This window comes from Colobus angolensis, unplaced genomic scaffold (assembly GCF_000951035.1).
Source record: "Colobus angolensis palliatus isolate OR3802 unplaced genomic scaffold, Cang.pa_1.0 Scaffold61, whole genome shotgun sequence".
Classification (NCBI taxonomy): Eukaryota; Metazoa; Chordata; class Mammalia; order Primates; family Cercopithecidae; genus Colobus; species Colobus angolensis.
This window is the reverse complement of record NW_012119710.1, coordinates 837338-860700: the sequence shown is the minus strand read 5'-3', so window position 1 is coordinate 860700 and position 23363 is coordinate 837338. Positions and strand designations below refer to the sequence as shown.

General features: G+C 37.6%; 1 protein-coding gene across 2 annotated transcripts in view; it reads right to left on the bottom strand.

Annotated features, from left to right (window-relative positions):
• The window catches only part of HSD17B12 (hydroxysteroid (17-beta) dehydrogenase 12), a 178970-nt gene that overhangs the window by 33715 nt on the left and 121892 nt on the right, over nucleotides 1-23363 (bottom strand). For both annotated transcript variants that reach the window (XM_011963265.1, XM_011963266.1), the window contains 2 exons: nucleotides 9895-9959; nucleotides 9006-9050 (listed from right to left, as the gene is read on the bottom strand). In XM_011963265.1, the coding sequence (XP_011818655.1) occupies nucleotides 9006-9050; nucleotides 9895-9959 (110 nt within the window). The remainder of the gene's footprint in view (nucleotides 1-9005; nucleotides 9051-9894; nucleotides 9960-23363) is intronic.

Below are 23363 nucleotides of genomic sequence, written 5' to 3'. Positions count from 1 at the left end.
GGCAAAACCATCATTTCGTAGTTTGCCTGAAGCAGCCCGTTACTATGACACTCTAAGGACTAAATGTATCCAATAATTTGGAATTTTTTAGGAACATAATGATAACTAATTTCAAAATGAATTAAGACTAGCTATTAACTTGGAACGCCTTCATCTAGAAAAGCCGTGGATGGAGATCAGTGGTGAGGGTTTTACTCTCCTTCCCATAATTTATCATGTTCCTAATGCTGTTAAATTCTTGAGGCAGGGTGCCAGGATGCATCCTTAACATAATCCCTAAATTAAATACAATTAGACTGCTGAACGGAGACTGGTCTCATGGATTTTCAAATTAATAGAGGGCTCCCTCTACTGGCATTGTGTCACATGCCAGAGGCAAATCCAGGTGAAAAAAACAAATGTTTCTGTGCTTTTCACCTATCTGTCCATTCATCTAAACTTTTATCATCTACTCCATGGGCAGTGCATCGCATAAGGCACTTCTGGCTAAGTGACATACAATGAATACACTGTGGCATAAAAAGGAAAAAATATATTTTCAAAAACCATGCAAAGGGCCTCATACTCTTATTTCAGAGAATCATGGGGTAGAAGATGCTATAGTCTAAATGTTTGTGTCCCCCGTCTCCAAATTTTTTTTTTTTTTTGAGACAGGGTCTTGCTCTGCCAGCCAGGCTGGAGTCCAGTGGCACGATCTTGGCTCACTGCAACCTCTGCCTCCTGGGTTCAAGCAATCCTCCTGCCTCAGCCTCCTGAGTAGCTAGGACTACAGGTGTGAGCCACCACCCTCGGCTAATTTTTTTACCTTTGGTAGAGACAGGATTTCGCCATATTGACCAGGCTGGTCACGAACTCCTGGGCTCAAGTGATCCTCCTGCCTCAGCCTCCCGAGTAGATGGGATTACAGGCGCATGCCACCATGCCCAGCTAAATTTTCTATTTTTCGCCGAGACAGGGTTTCACCATGTTGGCCAGGCTGGTCTCAAACTCCTGGGCTCAAGTGATCCACCCGCCTCAGCCTTACAGGCGTGAGCCGCCGCGCCTGACCCCTGCCCCTCCAAAATTTGTATGTTGAAACCTAATCCCCAACATGGTGACGTTAAGAGGAGGGTGGGGCCTTTGAGAAATGATTACATCATGAGGGTTCCACCCTCACACATGGGATTGGTGCCCTTATAAAAGAGGCCTGAGGGAACTTGTGTGCCACATGAGGACATGGCAAGAAGGCTCCATCTATGAAGAATGGGGGTCCTCACCCGACACCAAACCTGGTGGGGCACTGATCTTAGACTTCCCAGCCTCCAGAACTCTGAGAAATAAGTTTATGCTCTTTATAAACTACCCAGTCTAAGGCATTTTGTTAGAGCAGCCCAAAGGGACTAAGACAGAAGAGATTAATTTAGTCGATGTCATTCTAATCCTTCAATTTCTCCAAGCAGTTATTCGTTTGAATAGATTGAACACTTGGAGTCACCTGGAACAGAAGAACCCAAACTCCAGTGCCTAAAAGGGTCGGAGAGGTAATGTCAATGAGTGAGAGAAGTCAAACAATAGGGACTGGTGGGGACTGTGGCAATCTAGAGAGCTGTAGGCCTAACTAACTGCATATATCCAAAAGCTACTCAGCTCTAGTCACTTGGTGCCATGTAGTAATTCAGGTCTGTGTTACCCAATTTTCAGATTTTTCCCAAGAGAAGTTAGAAATCTGGGTGTAAAATTTCCTAATTTTGAAAACTGAGCCAGTCAAAATGTGTTTGTCAGCCACATCTGGCACACAGACCAATAGTTTACAACCTCTGACCCAGCATACTCACCTTCTGCCTCTTCCACTTCTGGCAGATTCAAAGATTAGGAAGTTCTCACAATGTACTTTAGTATAAATATCGAATGATTCAAGTTCAACCTTCTAGAGCTACATAAAATCAGTGTGACCCTTATTCCAAAAGAACCTGAACTAAAACTAGAATTTTCAGTTTTAAAAAAAGCATTCATTTATTATTTCTTAGAATAAAAAAAAAAAATGTGTCGTGCACCTGACATATGTGAGGCCCAGGGTAGGATTCAGCAGGAAAGGAAAAGGACATGATACCAACCCTCATGGTGCTTACAATCTGTAGAGAGGCTCTAAACTGAAAAAGAGACTCAATCTAAGAAAAACTCTAGTCCAGGCATGGTGACTCACACCAGTAATCCCAGTACTTTGGGAAGCTGAGGCAGGAGGATTGCTTGAGGCCAGGAATTCCAGTCCAGCCTTGGGCAACATAGCAAGTCTCCATCTCTATAAAAAATTTAAAAATTAGCTAGGCATGGTGGTGCATGCCTGTAGTCCCAGCTCCTCAGGAGGCTAAGGCAGGAGGATCGCTTGAGCCCAGTAGTTTGAGGTTACCGTGAGCTATGATAGTGTCACTGCACTCCATCCTGGGTGACAGAGTGAGACCCTGTCTTAAAAAAAGAAAAACACAAAAACAAAAACAAAAACAAAAACAAAAAGAAAGAGTCTAAAAATGAAATGCTCAGTGAATGGAAGACATGCAGTGGGCACGTGACACTCCGGAGGGTTCAGAAAGGCGCCCTACCCACACCCACCCCTAATAAGAAATGGTTTCAAGCCCCCATCTTGGTTGAATGTCTGATGAAGGAAGAACTAAATGATAAGCCTCTGCTTTAAGTATTATACTGACCCCCCCAAAAAAGTAAAAAATTAAATTAATATAAAAATATTAAATCTCAAATTGACTTAAAAGTAAAAAGAAATTAATATATAACCCCTGCTTGAGATGCTCTTCCCCATTCCCAAATAAAGCAAACAACAAAACACAACAGTATTTCACAGTATGTGGAGGCTGTTAATATATTTCACTTTGGGCTGCACCCCCATCCGTTTTCTTCTCTGCTCTAAGAAAAAGGTAATAAAGAAGGTCAGAACATCCTCTCTATTTGTCAGAATGGTGGCCTGGACATTTCCTCAGAGGTTCAGCTGTAGGCAGGGCCATTCTCTAGCTTCCACCTCATTCACTAAGTGCAGCAGCAGTTTTATGGTCCAGCATCACCTGAAGGAATGGTTTTCCCACCTTTCCATAGGTGCCACAGGCAGTTCAGGTAATACTGTTTGGGCAGTGCTTATCTGAAAAGGAGTGAAGAGTCTAGGGTCTCTTGAGGTCTGAAAATTGTGAATAAAAGAATTAAAGAATAATCTGACCCAGAAAAGTAAGGCAACCCCAAATTTGGTAGCTGTTAAAACAAGTGATCTCAAATCAGAAACAAACGGCACAATATTTGTTTTAGAACCTGTCTTGGGACTGATGTGAAGCTCAGTGTACACCCTGTTTGAAATGAAACTTACATTTGTCTGCCTCTGGAGTTGCAGCGCTTCTCCCATTCTCCATGATTTCTCTAATAGCAATCAATAGTGGTCTAATAATTTCATTTGCAAACTCTCTCAGTATTCTGGGATAGAAATCCCTCCAGGTATGAAACTAGAACTATTTTTAGAAAAGTGTGGTTCAATGTCTTGAGGTTCAATTGTCTCTAAACTCCACCATTTCTGGGATAAAGGTCATTGCTCTTGATGAGAAATAAGATATATCTTAGATTTTAGTCACAGAGCACCTGCAATCAGAAGAAAGCCCTGTCTAGTAGGACTTCTCTTACAGTTTGAGACTGATCTACCTGCCATGTTGGTTACCTACATACAGAGTTTCTACATCAGTTAACTGTATGTAGGCAGGGAACAGGAACAAGACTAAATTTATCCCTGAAGGATTTAAGAGTAAAACTGGAAAAGCAGGCAACAAGGCTTCGAAACATCCCTCGTAAAGGGAAAGCCCATTGAAGTGAGCCACTGAGAGGGAAGAAAGGAATAAACTCAAAATACTGGACAAGATCAAAAAGTAAAACCATCAGATAAAACTGGAGAACTAAGTGGCCTGGAAGAACTGCTTATGATTAAACATCAAGGGTCTATAGTCAAAACTTTCTGATTAATATTTCTTCCCCAATATTTTTCTGGCCACATCACTACCATTTTATCTGGTGGTGACCAGCAATTTCTTTGGTCTCAGGATATTTCACTTCTTTCATTCCTCTATTGAAACATGGAACTTTTACAACATGGAGTTTTACAATCATCTGACCTACTGATCCAGAACATAAATATGTGGATCTGAAGGAGTATAAAGCCAGGTAATTCAACGTTCATGGCACACTACAGACCTTACAATAAGATGCTGGGGCCCTTCTCAGCAAACATCTCCAAAGTAGGGACACAAGCCCAAAGTCACAAGGCCAAGCTGATTTCACCAATCTCTCCTGGAACACTCCTCAGCCAGTTATTCCCTGTCATGTAGTTTAGTGAGGAGATAAAACCTGGCCCAACATTGATGGTGAGAAGAGGTTGTTCTCTTCCTTATACAGGTCTTTTCTGAGAAAGTCATTGTGGCGTTAGGCTGCAGACATCCATGCCCCAGTTCCCCTGATGTCCAGTCACAATAAAACTTTTGGAGATTCTGTAGCTGCACCAATTTTCATCTTCTTTTAAGTTACCCCAGGGCTCCAAACAGCCATTGCTACTGAAAATGTGGCCCTGTCCCTGGCAACGTAACACAGTCAACTAAAGAACAATAGGTGTAATTCATCCAAATATATTATAGGGCAAATCACAGCAGCATCAAAGAGCCCTAAACCTGGGAGCGTTACACACAAAATTTTGTCAAGGTGAATGCCTTTCTCTCAGTAAAAATAAGAAAAACACATGCATCATAAAACACCTATTACCATGTCACTCTGCCATTAGAACTGCCTTTCTAAAACATAGATCAGATCACACCTTACATCTGCTTGAAGGCTTTCTGTGGCTCTCTAGCCTGTTGAGCACAGCACTCAAGGACTTGCACAATCATGCCCTAACTTCCTCTTCTTACCTGCTGGTTAGCCACTGCACATCACTCACCTCCCACTGCTCCAGTCAAGCCATTTCCATATCTGAATGGTCACCAGTCAACTGTGCTCAGAGATGTCAACTACATTGATTCTGCATATAGTACAAGAAAAACTAACTGGCTAAGCCTCCAGATGGTATTAATTCCATGATCCATTGATTCCATACCTTGAGAGTTTTGATTTGTTTTCTATTAGATGCACATTTCACAAAGGAACAGGAAAATTCAGATTCATACTAAAGATGAATGAAGGGATGCTTATTTGGCTCCATGAAGAAGTGCTTTAAATAGCAAACTCCCTTAGTGCTTTTTAAATGGGATTAGGTTTGCAAATTAAAGCTTATGTATAAAAATTGTAAGTAGATATCCAGTTCTGCCAATGATACTTACCATCAATATGGCATGCAAGTGTTTAATAAATTAGCATTTGTCTCCACTAAATCATTTCATGGGAACAAGTATATATGCCAATGTCAATAAAGAATGAAGAAGAGGAAGGATGAAGATGTGGGAGAAGCATTTTATAATTTGTCAAGATATTAAAAATCATATCTCATTTTTATTTCGTCATTATATTTAAAACACTGAAAGTTACTCTATGGTGCTCTTCGATTTGTGCTGTTTTATCCATACTTTCCCCCATTTGGTCTTTAAGCAGAGACTCACCGTGATGACCACTGAACATGCTGATCTGTGCTCAGATGCTGCATGAAGGATAAAGTCTGTGAAGCACAGCAGGATGACTGATTCTCACAGATTAAGGCCAGGACCTTGGCTTTCTATCATTAGTTTTCTGCAGACTGCAAGCCAAGGGATGGCATGTTCATGGAGACAGAAGAGGCCAGGGTTTTACACCATAAGAGTACACAAACATGTAAGTGTAGACAAGCAGGAGGTTATAAGAGAAAATACTAATGGATCTAAAGTAAATGGCTTACATGTTTTATCTGACAGAGGCGTTAAAATTATCAGAAGACTACTCTGAAATTAGTTTTAACAATTCTAGAAAATAAAACTGAAACAAACATATTTTATCATTAACTCAGCACAAGATATTATGAAACACAGGTACATTGTTTTTAACACATTATTTTCAAGCACTTGGCCAAATGTACCAGAAAAGGTATATCAAAATAATAGTACACATTGGTCATTTCAAAAGGCAAAAATTATAAAATATATAAGTTGTAGACTAGAAGTGATATTAACTTTGATCAAAAACCTTTGCTTGCTAAAAAATAAAGTCATAGTTCCACATATTATTAAAATCTGTATCAGCTCTGAGTTTAAGAACAACAGTAACATTTTGAGAGCCCTTAAAATGATCTTGGGACTATTAGATATATTCCTATTAGCCATGTTTTAAAAGCATCAATTTTGTGCGTGAGAGTCTTAATCCAGACTCACTCACAGGTCCACTTGTAATTAGTTTACCTCACTTAAACTGAATCTTACATGAGAAAAAAACTTGGCTAATAACAACAAAGTTAAACATTGAGTTAAACATGTTTTGAATTTCCTTAAACTAGTATATATGAGTTATTGAAAATGGATTTGGCTTTCTATGAGTATGTTCAAATTTCAAGTATCTGATACTGCCCATGACAATTCTGCCTCAGGCAATTTTTTTTCACTGCTCTGGTATGTATAACCAAGGTACAGTATATTTTTATAGTTACTAATACAATATAAGAAAAAAAGGTGTTGAGATGCTCATACTCGCTAAGTATTCCTTCTTTTGGCAGGTATTGGCTTGTTGTTTTTTGTTGGCACATACGTGTGACATGACTATAACACGTGCTTAGCAACTAGCAACCAGACAAGTTATTATGAGTGACTATTAAAAATCACACCCATTACTTTATAGTTCCATATTCCCCATACAATGCTTTATCACAACATTTAAGTTCCTCAACTGAAAAGAACCACGGGGAACACAAAATGGAAACAATTTATCAGTGACAAATAGCATGTGGATTAAGTCTTTGTAAAAATAAGTCACCAGCCTTAGTTTTTGTAGTCCCAACACCTACCACAGTGCTTGCACATAGAAGGCATTTAATAAACAAAAAGCATTTAATAAACTACAAAACACTGCTGAAAGAAATCATAGATGACACAAACAAATGGAAACACATCCCATGATCATGGATGGGTAGAATCAATATTGTGAAAATGACCATACTGCCAAAAGCAATCTACAAATTCAATGAAATTCCCATCAAAATAACACCGTCATTCTTCACAGAACTAGAAAAAACAATCCTAAAATTCATATGGAACCAAAAGAAAGTCCACATAACCAAAAAAAAAGAAAAAAAAAAGACTATGCAAAAAGAACAAATCTAGAGGCATCACATCACCTGATTTCAAACTACACTGTAATGCCATAGTCACCAAACAGCATGGTACTGGTATAAAAATAGGCACATAGACCAACTGAACAGAATAGACAACCCAGAAATAAAGCCAAACACTTACAGCCCACTGATCTTCAATAAAGCAAATAAAAACATAAAGTGGAGAAAGACACCCTATTTAACAAATGGTGCTGGGATAATTGGCAAGCCACATGTAGAATGAAACTGGATCCCCGTCTATCACCTTATACAAAAATCAACTCAAGGTGGATCAAGGACTTAAATTTAAGACCTGAAACTATAAAAATTCTAGAAGATATCATTGGAAAAACCCTTCTAGACATTGACTTAGGCAAGGATTTCATGACCAAGAACCCAAAAGCAAATGCAATAAAAACAAAAATATATAGCTAGGACTTCATTAATTAAACTAAACTCTTCTGCATGGCAAAAGGAACATCAGCAGAGTAAACAGACAACCCACAGAATGAGAGAAAATCTTCACAATCTATGCATCTGACAAAGGACTAATATCCAGAACCTATAATGATCTCAAACAAATTAGCAAGAAAAAAACAAATAATCTCATCAAAAAGTGGGCTAAGGATATGAATAGACAATTCTCAAAAGACATATGCAAATGGCCAACAAACATATGAAAAAATGCTCAGCATCACTAATGATCAGGGAAATACAAACCAAAACTACAATGCCATACCACCTTACTCCTGCAAGAATGGCAGTAATTAAAAAATCAAAAAATAATAGGTGTTGGCATGGATGCAGTGAACAGGGAACACTCATACACTGCTGGTGGGAATGTAAACTAGTACAACCACTATGGAAAACAGTGTGGCGATTCCTTAAAGAACCAAAAGTAGAACTACCATTTGTTCTGGCAATCTCACTACTGGGTGTTTTCACAGAGGAAAAGAAGTCATTATACAAAAAAGATACTTGCACATGCAAGTTTATAGCAGCACAATTCACAATTGCAAAAGCGTGGACCCAACCCAAATGCCCATCAATCAATAAGTGGAGAAAGAAACTGTGAGATATATATATGTATATATATACACATATATACACATACACACACACACACATATACATATATATGATGGAATACTACTCAGTCATAAAAAGGAATGAATTAATGGCATTTATAGCAACTTGGATGAGACTGGAGACTATTATTCTAAGTGATGTAACTCAGGAATGGAAAATCAACATCCTGTGTTCTCACTCATAAGAGTGAGCTAAGCTACTAGGATGCTAAGGCATAAGTATGATACAATGGACTTCGGGGACTCAGGGGAAAAGAATGGGAAGCGGGTAAGGGATAAAAGACTACAGATTGTGTGCAGAGTATACTGCTCAAGTGATGGGTGCACCAAAATCTCACAAATCACCACTAAAGAACTTACTCATGTAACCAAACATCACCTGTTCCCCAATAAACTATGGAAATAAAAAATTAAATAATTAAATAAAATAAAAATAAGTGAAAAGTCAAATCATACAAGCACCTGCTTGGTCTTCAGTTCTTTATACTTTCTGAAGAAATAAGTTAATAGACCACTTTTATCTGGAATACATGTATCTGCATTTAAACAAGAGTAGATGCAGGTGAACAAGCTGATTATGTCAGTGTTTTTAGATAGAAAGAACCAAAAAAGGATGACATCTTTATAATGAGGCTGCTTACCTTACAAACAGAAAGAATATTAATATTTATCATTTTCTTGATCACCTGCAAAAAAATTGAGAATTTTATATATACTTGATGATGAAAGTGATCCTATTAAATATCTACTTACGCAATCTAGAGAAGCATTAAATATTTCTCCAGATATTGCAGAGATTTTGGAAAAATGACAAGAGCTGGGGTAGAGAGGCAGATTTTATTTTACTCTCAGTGTTATACTTTCCTAACTAAGGTGATAAGTGATGCTAACATGCAGAATCTAAAGTATATGTGCAAGTAAAATCTGGAAGCAAAACAACACATTAAATCTAAAATAAATAGAATACTTTGCAATCTCCTTTCTGCTAGTATGGAGCATAGAAATCACTGAACCTAGGATTATCAATAATTTTTAAAATTTTACATAGTCCTTCAATGATATGCTTTTCTCGTTTTCAGTAAAGGATTATGCATGCATCAAGGATGTCACTTTCATTTTGGTAGAGCTGGTTTACCTGAATCAATTATGGTGCTGTATATTAACATATTTGCAATTTTCAAGTTGATGTTTAGAATCCTAAAACTTAAAACAGAGCTATTTTGATATAACACAAACAAAAATAAGAGTAATAACAAAACTAGAGCTATTATTTGAATCTAGCACTGTATAAGTGAGGTGATAAATATTTTCTCATTCCATCCTTCTAATATCCCTATGAAGCTGCCCATTTTATGAGCAAGGAAACTGAGACTAAGCATGGCTAGGCCCATACCCAGGGAACTCAGGTAGTAAGCAGAAGAGCTAGGGTGTGAACCACAGGCAGCTGGATTCCAGTGTCATAGTGTGAACAGTTATACCAATACCTGCATGCATTCTTGTTGGTACCATGATATACAAAGAAAGGCTTACATTGTCCAAGTCAGGAACATCCAAAAAGTATTCAGGATACTCATACGACATTCCCACATTGTTCACTGAAATAGAACAAGATCATTAGCTGGGTAACATATGTATATTTTAAAGATTTATTAAAATAATGACATTAAAGATATCAAGACTAATATGATATATATAAGTATATAAAATACTGTTTATGGCTAGAGTAACCTTTTCCACACTTTTCTATCCAAAATCTATCCTTAAAAGTCCAACTCAAATGTCTCTTCCTTCATTAAACCTTCCTGTACTTACCATCCAACAACTGACAGAACTTATACTTGCCTCTCACTTTCCATAGCCCTTTGGGATTTGTATATTCTGCATCTATCATACTGTTATTTGGAGATATTACTTAACTCTTCTCTAGACCTTAAATTTTCAGAGTGTAGTAGAACGAGTGGAAAGTACCATTGTACAGGATACTGGAAACTTGAGTTCTAGTTATAACAGTTTTCAGAAAACATGTGAATTGGGGTAAGTCATGTACAATATGCATCACATTTTGTTCTGCTCCAGAATGAGAGCTCATTTAATAATTCAACAAATATGTGCCATACACTTTTGAGTAAGACATGTGCTAGGAACTTTAAAAAGTGGGGGGGAAAATGTTGGCATTACAGAGCATACAATCTAGTAGGAAAAGAAAGAAACAAACAATTATTTCATGACAGAGCAGAGTGCCATGGGAGCCTTTTCTGCAGAGCCTGACTTCAACTGGAAAGTGAGGGAAGGCTTCTTTCTGGTGGCCAAGGGAGTGGGTCAGACTAAATGTCTCCAATAAACCATCTGTCAAAAGTTGAGGTCATGTCTTAATTTTTCTTTTACCGCACCCCCTTACCTTCCCAATCACCTAAAGTTGGGGCTATAAGACAATTGACAAGCTATGAATAAGCCTATATATATGTAGATGCAATATTTTAATAGTCGAATATCCTATGGTTTTCCCTAGACCTGGAAAGACAAAGACAATCCCAGAATAAGGAACATTTGCAGGTATCAATCAATAAATAAAATATCTTAGAATTTATTTTAACTAAATAAATAACTCATGAGATAGATGATCTATCTATCTGCCTATCTACACTTAATCATCACAACAACCCTATTAGGTAGTTCCTATTATTATTTTCCTCTTACATATTAGGAAGCTGAAATTCACAGCAGTTAAATAAATTGCCCAAGGTGATAGAGCAAAGTAGGCCAGGATTCATACTCAGGAAATTTGGCTTCAGAGACTAGGCTTTTAACCACTATGTTAAAACCTTCATACACCTTTATCCAGTATTCAATTCAGAAAAAAAAAAAAAACCCAAAAAACTGAATAATAAGCAAAAATCTCACAGCAATGTTTAATAAAATTATGAAGTATTTAAAAAAGAGAAGTTTCAGTTGCAAGCAGATGATGACATTATGATCAGTCTGTAACAGCTTATAAGGAAATATGCCAGATAAACCTGATAGTAGTAAAAATAACTTTTCAATAGTCTAACAAAATTAATAGTTTCAAACGAACTCAGTAAGGGTTTTATATTTAATTACAAGCCAATCACTTGAGGCTGTAAGTCGCAAGATTTTACAACAATCCCACTGAAACTTGTCAGAAAATATGTAAGCAAAAGACAACGACAAAGCAAACTTTATTAAATTAGGATTCATACTTATCTGAATAGGGATAGTATCTAAACATAATTAATAACAGAAGGTTCAAATCCATTTTTATTTTATTCAACAGGTTCTCCACCCACCAGGCATCCCAAGATTCAATTCTATAAAAGATCTGTTAACAATTAGGCCAAAACTAGTTGAAGGTAAGGCTTCATGTTCACTTGACTTTGCTTTAACCACTTACAGAATTACAAAGGATGAATAATTTACAATACAACTAAAAGAAACAGCAAAACCCAAAATATCTGCTAAAATATTGCACATAAACAAAATATTCTTTACATCAGTTTAAGATAACAGAATCTTCCAGCAAAGGCTTTGCCAAGTTGTAATATTCACCAGAATTTTAAAAAATTTCATGACGTACAGTAAACTATCTCCCTTCACTCTCCATATCAAGAAAACTTTCTTCAGATTTCCCTCTGGCCTATGGGAATACTAATGCTATATTTCAAAATGCAAAGGAAAATTGAACAGTGTAATTATAAATCTTTTAAAATCCAGATTTCATTTTTTTAAAAAACAACCTACGAACTTTGCAAGCAGCACAGTTGACTTTGTAATCTTAACATGTACTATAAGTACAAAGTTAAGCAAAGGAAGTCCCTGAATAACTAAGCAAGTAGAGAAGTGTTATTCTGGTTACGGCTGTATTAACAATAGAGAGTCGCTGGGCGTGGTGGCTCATGCCTGTAATCCCAGCACTTTGGGAGACCGAGGCAGGCAGATCACAAGGTCAGGAGATCTAGACCATCCTGGCTAACATGGTCTAGACTGGTGAAACCCCGTCTCTACTAAAAATACAAAAGATTAGCCAGGCATGGTGGCACATGCCTGTAGTCCCAGCTACTTGGGAGGCTGAGGCAGGAGAACTGCTTGAACCCAGGAGATGAAGGTTGCAGTAAGCCGAGATCACGCCACTGCATTCCAGCCTGGGTGACAGAGCGGGACTCTGTCTCAAAAAAAAAAAAAAAAAATTCCAAAAAAACATAGTCTTCAGCTGTGTCTCTGATAATTGAGCAAAGGAAAGCTATCAAAGCTATCTATGCAAACAATGAAAATGTGAACATCTATTTAACATAGCTCTATAAGAAAACATATTCAACCAAAAAGCATCTGCATAGCAAAGGAAATAATCAACAGAGTGAAGAGACAACCTGTTGAATGGGAGAATGTATTTGCAAACTATCCATCTGACAAGCGACTAATATCAAGAATATACAAAGAACTCAAACAACTGAACAGTTTAAAAAACAAGTAAACTTATTAAAAAGTGGGCCGAGGATATGGATAAATATTTCTCAAAAGAAGACATACCAATGGCCAGCAGATAAATGAAAAAATGCTCAACATCACCAATCATCACAGAAATCCAAATCAAAATGACAATGAGATATCATCTTACCCCAGTTAGAGTAGCTGTTATTAAAAAGTCAAAAAATAACAGATGCTGGCAAGGATGCAGAGAAAGCGGAATTCTTATCCACTGTTGGTGGGAATGTAATAGTATAGCCACTATGGAAAACAGTATGGAGGCTTCTCAAAATATTAAAAATAGAACTATCATATGATCCAACAATCCCACTACCAGTATTTATCCAAAGGAAAATAAATCAGCATATCAAATAGATACCTGCACCCCATGTTTATTGCAGCACCATTCACAACAGCAAAGATAAGGAATTGACTTAAGTGTCCATCAACAAATAAATGGATAAAGAAAAATGTGGTATATATATAAAATAAAATACTATTTGGCCACAAAAAGAATAAAATCCTGTAATTTATAGCAGCATGGATGGAACTGGAGGTCACTGTGTTAAGTGAGATAAGCCAGGCACAGAAAGACAAATATTTCATGTTCTCATTCATATGTGGGAGCTAAAAAAAGTTGGTCTCATGGAGGTAGAGTAGAATAATAGATACCAGAAGGTGGGGCAGGTGTGTGTGGGTGGGTGAGGGATGAAGAGAGGATGGTTAGTGGGTACATATAGTTAGATAGAAGGAATAAGTTTTAATGTTCAATAGCAGAGTAGGGTGACTATAGTTAACAACAATGTATTGTATATTTCAAAATGGCAAGAAGAGAGGACTTTTAATGTTCCCAACACATGGAAATGATACTCAAAGTGATACATACTTCAGCCACCCTGACATGGTCATTACTCATTCTCTGCATGTAATAAAATATCACAAGTACCCTATAAATATGTAGAAATAGTATGTATCAGTTAAAAAAAAAAGAGAAAACCTGTTCAACACTGAGAACTTTAGTCCAAAAAAATAAATAGTATCGTGGAGAAGGGCTATGCTTTTATAAAAAAAGTACACACAATAAAACAACGTTAAAGCCAGAATAAGGCTGTTCAGAGCGCTGAGTCCAATTTTATGAGGTGAAGTACACACCAAGGTCACAATGGCAATTTGTCCTATTCTAGGGCTTAGGACTCCTACATTCCCTCCTGCACTACTAGTTCCACCTTTTGCTTGTGGAATGAATGATATGCATGATCTCCCTACCACAGGGAATCACTTCAGAATGCTCTTATTTAGGAATATAGAGAAAAAACTGTTGCTCTCAAATACTTATTTCCATAAAATGCAGAACAGTGCGAATCTTTTGGAAAAAGCAAACCCACTGCAATTTTATTTTGAGACGTCAGGTGGCAGCAATAACCAAACAGCAGGCAAAAAGCTTTCAGGGAATTGCAAAAGGAAGAGAAAGAACAGGCTTTGAGTAGGAGTGAAGGATGGAAATACTCCCATTATAATTTAATCTCATTAAGAATGGGTTCACGCAATGCCATCTTTACATATTACAGGATTCATTATAGGATTCGCCAAACCAAACAATGGCACATGTTGTTCCAACATTATTCAGATAGTTGAAAATCCCTTCTAAATGGTCGCGTCTTAAATTAGCATTAAACATGTTTATTAGTGAGTTTTCTTGAATTCTTCAAGTGAGGCGCCAGAGACAGATTTAAACATTTTTTTCAGTGACCCGAAAAACCTTTTTATTGTGTAACAACACATGATGTCTCTCAGGAAACAATAGATATCTATGTCATCACGGAATTCCCACCACCATCCCAGTCACTGTAGGGTGTTGGACAGCGACAAAATCTTTCCCACTGGTTTCTGACTAGAGGTCTAAGACTGGGAAGAGCTCAACAGAAGAGATGAGGCAGGCAGAGAACAGGTGAAAACAGGCTAAGAATAACACCAAAGGAAGTGGAAAGAAAAGGTGGTGGAGGGCAGAGGAGCCATCCTCTTAAGAGTCGATCCTTGCAAAGAAGAACTGACAGAGGCCATGCTTAGCTACGCTCTCCTCGGCCCCCATCCAGAACCTCAAAAAACACTGATATCATTGTGTGTTGCATTTTAAAGACACAGGAAATCCACGGAGTAATTCTGAATTTTATACACACACACACACACACACACACACACACACACATATAATTTCTAAATTATACTGCTTTAAAAATCATTTCCAAATTTCACATTCTTAAAAAAAAGAATATTTACAAGACTTCTGTTTCTTCTAAGTTCGTTTGCTGCTGATCTCACTGAACTTAGAATCCTCTCTCAAAGCCAGCTGCTATAGAGATAAAATGATGTCATCAGAAAATTAGATTTTTGGTATCTGGGTTGGGCGTGAGAGAGGAGCAAACAACAATAAATTACTAGAAATTAAAAATCCATTTGAACAAACAATTCTAACAGCTACAGGTAGCCCTCTACAGATCACCTTCAACCTGCTTCTTTTTCCAGATTAATCAGAGATATAGGAAATTAAGGTGGTTAACAAATATGTTGCCTAATGGCCAGGCTTCCCGACATACATCAAATAATGCAAAGTATCCCCTCCTGTTTCCTTCTCACTGTATCAAAGCAGAAAGTTTATATTTCAGTAACATTTGTGGTTATAAATGCTAATCCAGTTCTAGCACTCAGAGTTAAATGAAAAGAGATTTTAAAAATGCTGCTACCTCACTATATTTCAAAACAAACTGAATTTTTAAAACGGACATTTTACTAACAGTGTATATACCAAAAGTGGGGGAAACTTCCTGTCTTACATTTTTGAGCTAAAAGAGTACAGACCCCAGAGTCCTAACAGAACCAGGTTTCAGTCCCAGCTCCACTACTACCAGCTCCTAACAAGAGACTAGTGATTGCCTCATTGTCCTTAGACACAAAATGGGGATAGTAATTTAAGAATTAAATGAGATCATACACATACAATCTTTAACCCAATGCCTGGGACATAGTAATATGTTAATAAATGGAAGACGAAGAGTTGTTATTGTTGCATGGTCATTTATTCAGCAAAAATTTATCCAACTCCTATTTTGTGCCCAAGCCCAAAGTACACTGCTTTTATTACATATGACCAGCATCAAAGTGGAGAGATCCTTCTGAGAGAGTGGACTCTGGGCATCAGTTAACCAGAGCTGCTGCTATTTATACTGATTACATTTATCCTCATTGCTCCTCTACCCTCTTTATTTCATTCAATTAGATCCACTCTTACAGCCTATAGAGAGAGTTTGGAAAGTGATGCAAAGTAAATTCCATCTTTGCCTTATTTAACATATTGCTTTAGCTAGCACATGTTCATACTCTGACAGATGATATTTGGAACACCATGTAAAACATTTTGCAAACTTTACAGTTTTCATACATTTGTGAGTAGCAATTTCCAAATAAAAGAGAGTTTACAAGACTTTAAATTTGCAGTGCTTTAATCAGAAATTGAAAAATTAAGACTGAATCAGAAGCAACAACAGAACATTTCACTTCCACTGTTTAATTATAAATTGCTACATGATCTTCATTACAAAACTAGGTAAGATTTGCTATACATAAAATTGGAAGAGGGAATGAAGAAAGATGACATGAGGTTGGTAGTTAAATGTTAGCTGGTAGGAAGAACATTCATCAATTTCATGACTTACAGTTCTATTTATATTTCTGAAATAACAGAGCTAATTACCCAGTTTTAAGTAAAAGGTTCTGCTTTAATTAATACCATTAGCGAGTGGTTTTCAAGTAAATGGAAATAAACATGAATTTTAAAAGTCCTATGCTCACTTTACAAATCCAATCTCAGCCAACATATCTAATGGAACTACAAGGCACTATACTTAGTCTGATAATGTTCCTGATGAGTCTCCTAGCACATTAAAAAAAAAAAAAATCCATGCACCTATTCTGTTTGCCATGATTGTCTACACCAGGCTTCTTCAACATTTAACACAAAGAAGGTTCCCTTCTAGCAAGGAAGGGCATGTGTGCTCAGCGACTCAACTACTTGAATCCCTACTTGGCTTTCTCACCACTCTCTAAAGCTTAACATATCCCAAAGTGAAATCATCATTTTTCTCAACAGACTTTGCTCCTGATCCAGGGTTTCTTGTCTTAGGGAAATGGTACCCTGTCGCTCAAGTCAGAACCTGGAAGTTGCTAACTGCTAGTCATCTAATTCTGGACAATGTCTAACTCTATAACTGTTTCTTCTCTGTAAAACGGGCATAGAAATATCAATATCTACCTTATAGGGTTGTTGAGGATTAAATGAAATTCATTACCATGGTGGCTGGCATGAAAGAGTGCTCAATACATGTTGGCAATAATGATTTAAAAAACACAAAACCATTCTTCTACTTTCCTCCTCCTCCTCCTCCTCCTTCTTCACTCAAGACCTCCGATGAGGATCCTCATCAGAAATTGGTGCTATTTCTATTTCCTAAACACCCCTCTTCGTCATTTCACTTCTGCTATCCTCCTATCATCATCTCATGTCTCACTGCTGAAATAGTCTTACTGGCCTCCTCCTATCAATTCTTGTCTTGTTCCATGTGGGAGTCAGAATCTCTCTAAAATTCTAATATGTTGTCAAGTCATGCTTACAATTCTAAAATGGTTTCCCATTATACGAAACTTATGGTCTTGCTTTTCTCAGACTTTCATGATCTGGGTCTGCTTAATCCCCAGAATCATCTCTTGCTACTGTCCCCTTTGAAACCTCTGCTCTGGATTCACAGGGCTTTTGTCAGTTCTACTGACACACCAAGCACATTCACCTTAGGCCTTTTGTACATGCCGTTTCCTCCACCTGGAAACCCTTCCCATGTCTATTCTCCCAGTATTATTCAGCCTTGAGGTTTCCATTGAAATATGACTTTCTCAGGGATACTATCTGTGACACCCTTAGCTTTCTCAGTAACATACTCCTTCATTACATGCAACACGTTCCCACCACTTGTTCCATGGCTATCTTCCAGAAAAGCAGAAACAGTGTTTCTTTTGTCTACTGTTACAGCTCTGGAATTTTACTTGTTTAATGAATTAGTATACGGTTGATTGAATGAATCAATCAACAAAAAGGAAAGAAAAGGTACTGTACAATTAACATTTTGTCTGATCTTTGTTAATAGGATGGAGGTTCTAAACCACAATTTCCTGATGAGAGTGTCTTTTTTATTCATGGCAGGCCCTTGGATCGCATCTGTGTTTTTATTTTTAAAACTGATACATGTTAAATGTACAAGTTTTCAGGGTACACGTGATAATTTGGTACATTCATATAATCAAATCAGGGTAACTGGGATATTTATAACCTTAAATCTTTATCTTTTCTTTTGCTAGGAACATTTGAATTATTCTCTTCCAGCAATTTTGAAATATACAATGGATTATAATCATCCTAATGATCTAACCCAGGTCTTATTTCTTCCATCTAATTAGACAATTGTACCCATTAATCAACCTCTCTTTATTCCCACCCCACCATTTCTAGCCTTTTGTAACCATCAACGTACTCTCTATCTTCATGAGATCTACTTTTTAAGCTCACACATATGAGTGAGAACATGTGATATTTGCCTTTCTGGGCGTGGTTTATTTCAGTTAACATAATAACCTCCAGTTCCATCATGTTCCTGCAAATGACAGGATTTCCAGTTTTTTTTTTTCATAGCTGAATAATATTCTATTGTGTACATATACTATATTTTCTTTATCCATTCACCTGCTGATAGACTGTTAGGTTGATTCCATATTTTGGCTACTGTGAATAGTGCTGCAATAAACATAGAGTGCAGATATCTCTTCGATATATTGATTTTCTTCCCTCTTGATATATACTCAGTAGTGGAATCAACACGACCCAGGATGGGGGTTGAACACCAGAAAGACCAACTCTGTGACTAGAGGGCTGGGGCTTTAAGCCAGCCCAACCTAAAGGAAAGAGAGGAGGATTGGAGATCAAGTTAAACCACATGGCCAGTGATTCAATCAATCATGCCTACTTGCGTAATGAAACCCCCAATAAAAACTGAAGCCCGGTAGAGCTTCCTGGTGGCTGAACACAAGGATGTGCCTGGAAGGTAAGGTGTCCTGACTCCACCGGGACAGGGCTTACAAACTCTGTGTTGGGGACTGCCCCCAGACCTTGCCCTGTGGTGTCTCTTCATTTGACTAATCCTGACTTTTATACATCATAATAAAACTATAAGATCATGAGTAGAGGGCTTGCCTGAGTTCCATGAATCACTCTAGCTAATTATTGAACCTGAGGGTGTCATAGGAACCCACGAATTTGTAGCCAGTTTATCAAAAGTATAGATAGTCTGAAGATCTCCAAACTTGTGGCTAGCATTTGAAGTGAGGGCAGTTTTGTTGGGGGCTGTGTTCCTGAACCTGTGGAGTCTGCAGTAACTCTGGGTGGTTAGCAACAAAATGTGATTGCAGTATTACAAAAGGGAAGTTTTGGAAGTGTTTTATACCCTTAGAAAGCACAAAAGTTATATCCTGCCCTTTCCCCAAACTATCATCCCATGATCCTCCTGTAACCCTTTCTTATACCTAGAATAATAGCATCTGCTCTTTCTTAAGCCTGATCCTCATATACTGGGCTACAGAAAAAAAGGGTGGGGGGTAGGGGATAATAATTCTAACTACATGAAGTTTACCTTTGGTGCTCTCTCAACATAATTTTATTTTGTCCTTTTGCGTGTCTACATCTCTGCACCCCACTGATTATCAACCTACCACATAGTTTCCTTGTTTAAGACTATCGTTCTCCATTTTAAAATGACTTTTCCATGTCTTTCACTAACTAAAATAGCCAACTGACCCAGCAACAAGTAGACAAGGAATAAACTGAATATACTAGTTCCAATAAGAATTAAATGACAGGTGCCATTAGCCCTTTAGAGGTATTTACACTTCGAATGAGAGCAATTTAAAATGATTTGTAACACTGAGAACAGCAAGAAGAGAATCTGTAGCATTATGTATTTCTAAAGCCTCTAAAGAAATAAGACTCTTTTATTTGTGACTTCCTTAATCAACAGGGAGCAGGAAGCTGCATAAACTCCTAGTATGCTCCATTTCCCTTCCTTCCAAGCAATCCTAGAAAAGTTTTCCCCAGCACTGTTCCTGTAGTGCTTTGGTTCTCTCTCCTAGGCCTACATCTATTCCTCTTCCTTTGCTTCTCTGGGGACTGAATTATAAGGAAGCCATCTCTGGATCCCAAACCAATTAACTGGGAGTTTGCCATTTGGAAGCTAACTAGTCCTTTCCCCAAGTAGCTAATAATACTCCTGGGTCTTTTGTTAAGAAACTTTGAAAATGTAAGTATACACAGAGACAGAGTTACTCTGATCTTAACTCTGATGGGTATCTTTGCTCAAACTATCTTTTAGTTTAGTAAATAAAATATTTATATTCAACTATTGTCTATCCCAGAACCTTCTGGGAAACATCAGGTTTTTGGGAGAAAAATGCAACACAATTGCTTCCCCAAATCCACAAGGTTTAATGAGGAAAGTGGTTGCACAGGGAAGGATAACAAAGAGTTTGCATTCAGTTGAAAAAGGAAGGACACTAATTAAAAAATAATTCACCAAGAACATTAGTGGAGCAAGTGTTCACTTATAAAGGGTACAGGAAGAAAAGAGAACAATAAGTTCTATTCCAGCTTTGGCAATCAGTGATTCTCTGCAATCAACTGACCTTTATTATCTACACATGTTGTTGCTGTTAAAATGAGGCTTCTTAAAATTATGAGCAATGCGTATGGAAAGAATCAAAAAAGTCGACGGATGACAAAAGTCCTGAATGCACTAAGCCAGTAGGGCAACACAGGTCACCTTGTACCAGCTGATTCTCTTGATGCTACAACTTGTATACACCATTAACACTATGGGTAGAGAAGGCCTTGAGAGCATCTGGCATGGGGAAATTCTTGTCTAGAATGCATTAAAAGCTTGAATAAAGCTTTGGTTGATTTTTTAAATGAATCGCAAACTAAGTATATTTTTCCAAGAGGACCTTTCTTTTTCCTTCTATAATACAGAATCTCACAAAGTTAAAAAAGTCATAGTAGTGGAATTTGAAAAAAGTATTGTCTGTGGCATACTTCAAATCCAAGCCTACTCCTTTGGCCTTGGTAAATTACGCCTCCCTGAGATGTATTGTGCAAAGTCCTCCAAACCAATCTGGAGCACACATGAGAGTCTCTCCTAAGGAATCAAGTAAGCATTACAGCAATCACACTTTGTTAACCAATTGTTTGCTTATTCAAAGCAGTAAGGATGTCATTTTCTCTAAACAGCCAAAGTTTTATAAGCTTTCTGAAATCTGTATTTCTTGGCATTTGCCTGAAAGAAGACAGTAGATGCTTAGTTTTTTTACATAACAGAGTTAAGAATCTAACTTCTTAACCTTAAGCATTTATAGTCTCATCAAGTTACAGTGACCTTTCAGGATAAATTCTCACAATTCATGGCTGCTTTCTTTCCACTTATCTTACTGAAAACTTAATGTTTCTTTCACGACTAAGGGTTTTAGCATTTTCCTTTGTAATTCTGAAAATATTAATTTTCTTTATTAAGCACTGACTGTTCGGTGCTTAACACCATTCAAACAAATGGGGTGTTCCCTGGTGATTTATTTTTCTTATTATCCTTACTAGTTTCATTAAAACTTGGTAGAAAATGGCCGGGCGCGGTGGCTCAAGCCTGTAATCCCAGCACTTTGGGAGGCCGAGGCGGGCGGATCATGAGGTCAGGAGATCGAGACCATCCTGGCTAACATGGTGAAACCCCGTCTCTACTAAAAAAAAATACAAAAAACTAGCCGGACGATGTGGCGGGCGCCTGTAGTCCCAGCTACTTGGGAGGCTGAGGCAGGAGAATGGCGTGAACCCGGGAGGCGGAGCTTGCAGTGAGCTGAGATCCGGCCACTGCACTCCAGCCTGGGCGGCAGAGCGAGACTCCGTCTCAAAAAAAAAAAAAAAAAAAAAAAAAAAAAAAAAAAAACTTGGTAGAAAAAAATTCCTTCCTATGACTTAATATGGATTCCTAGGTCTTACTAGAAATCAATCTATACATAGAATATTTTAGGGAATGTTATAAAAGTGAGAATTGCATAAGCAGAGGAAGGAGACTAAGTTATTTTGCCCTTACTAGACAGAGGTGAGAGTATGTGGGATCTGGATGGGGATGAGGGAGAGAAGAAAGTTCATGGAGCTAGAAATTCAGGTAATCATAAGAGTAAGAAAACATACATATCAGACCTCCCCACAACAAGTTCTAGAGAGTTATACCCACACTAGTGAAAGAACCATAAGAATGGAGTTGAAATATGACCTAGTAATAAAATTTAACTCACAGAAGTATTTTAATAGTTCCATCAAAAATCCTGAGAAATTAAAATTACAATCCAAGTGTAAAATATTTGCTAATAGATGTCAATAATAATTACATAAATCTTATGATTAAGGAGACATTTGTGGTAGAGTAGGAAGAAAACTAAACTTACAGCCCAGCTAATGAGATAATGTATGCAAAAGTTCAGCTATACACTTTAAAGGATTATGTAAACATTAGCTATAATTATTTTTATTATTGATTTGCAACCAACTAGAAATCAAAATCAAAGTTGTGTGAGTATCTTTCCATAAGTATCCAATCTGAACTGTTTAAGGACAGTATAACTTTAAAGCAGGGTTTCTCAACCTCAGCACTACTGATACTTCGGACGGATAATTCTTTGCTGTGGGAGGCTGTCCTATACACATTACAGGATGTTTAGCAGCATCCTTGACCTTTACAGTAGAACTACCCTCCCCTAGCCAAGAAGGACAATCAGAAATGTTTCAAAACATTGTCATACACTGCAAAATTGTCCTTGGTTGAGAACCACTGCTAGATGCTAAGAAAAATCAAGAAATTATACTTACAATTCTCTCATACAAACTGAGGATGAGAGATGGCCAAGGTGAACTAGAGTTGAGATGTCAAATACAGTAACCACTGGCCACATGTAGCTACTGAGCACTGAAAAGTGTGGCTAGTCTGAATTGAGATATGCTATTAAGTGGAAAACATACACTAGATTTCAAAGACTTAGTATTAAAAAAGTGCAAATATTTTAATATTTTCTTGTATTGATTATATATTGAAATATTAATAATATTTTAGATATAGTAGGCTAAAATAAAATACATAAAAATTAACTTCATCTGGGCCAGGCGTGGTGGCTCACCTGTAATCTCAGCACTTTGGGAGGCCGAGGCGAGCAGATCACAAGGTCAGGAGATCGAGACCATCCTGGCTATCACGATGAAACCCCGTCTTTACTAAAAATACAAAAAATTAGCCAGGTGTAGTGGCGGGCGCCTGTAGTCCCAGCTACTTGGGAGGCTGAGGCAGGAGAATGGCGTGAATCCAAGAGGCAGAGCTTGCAGTGAGCCGAGA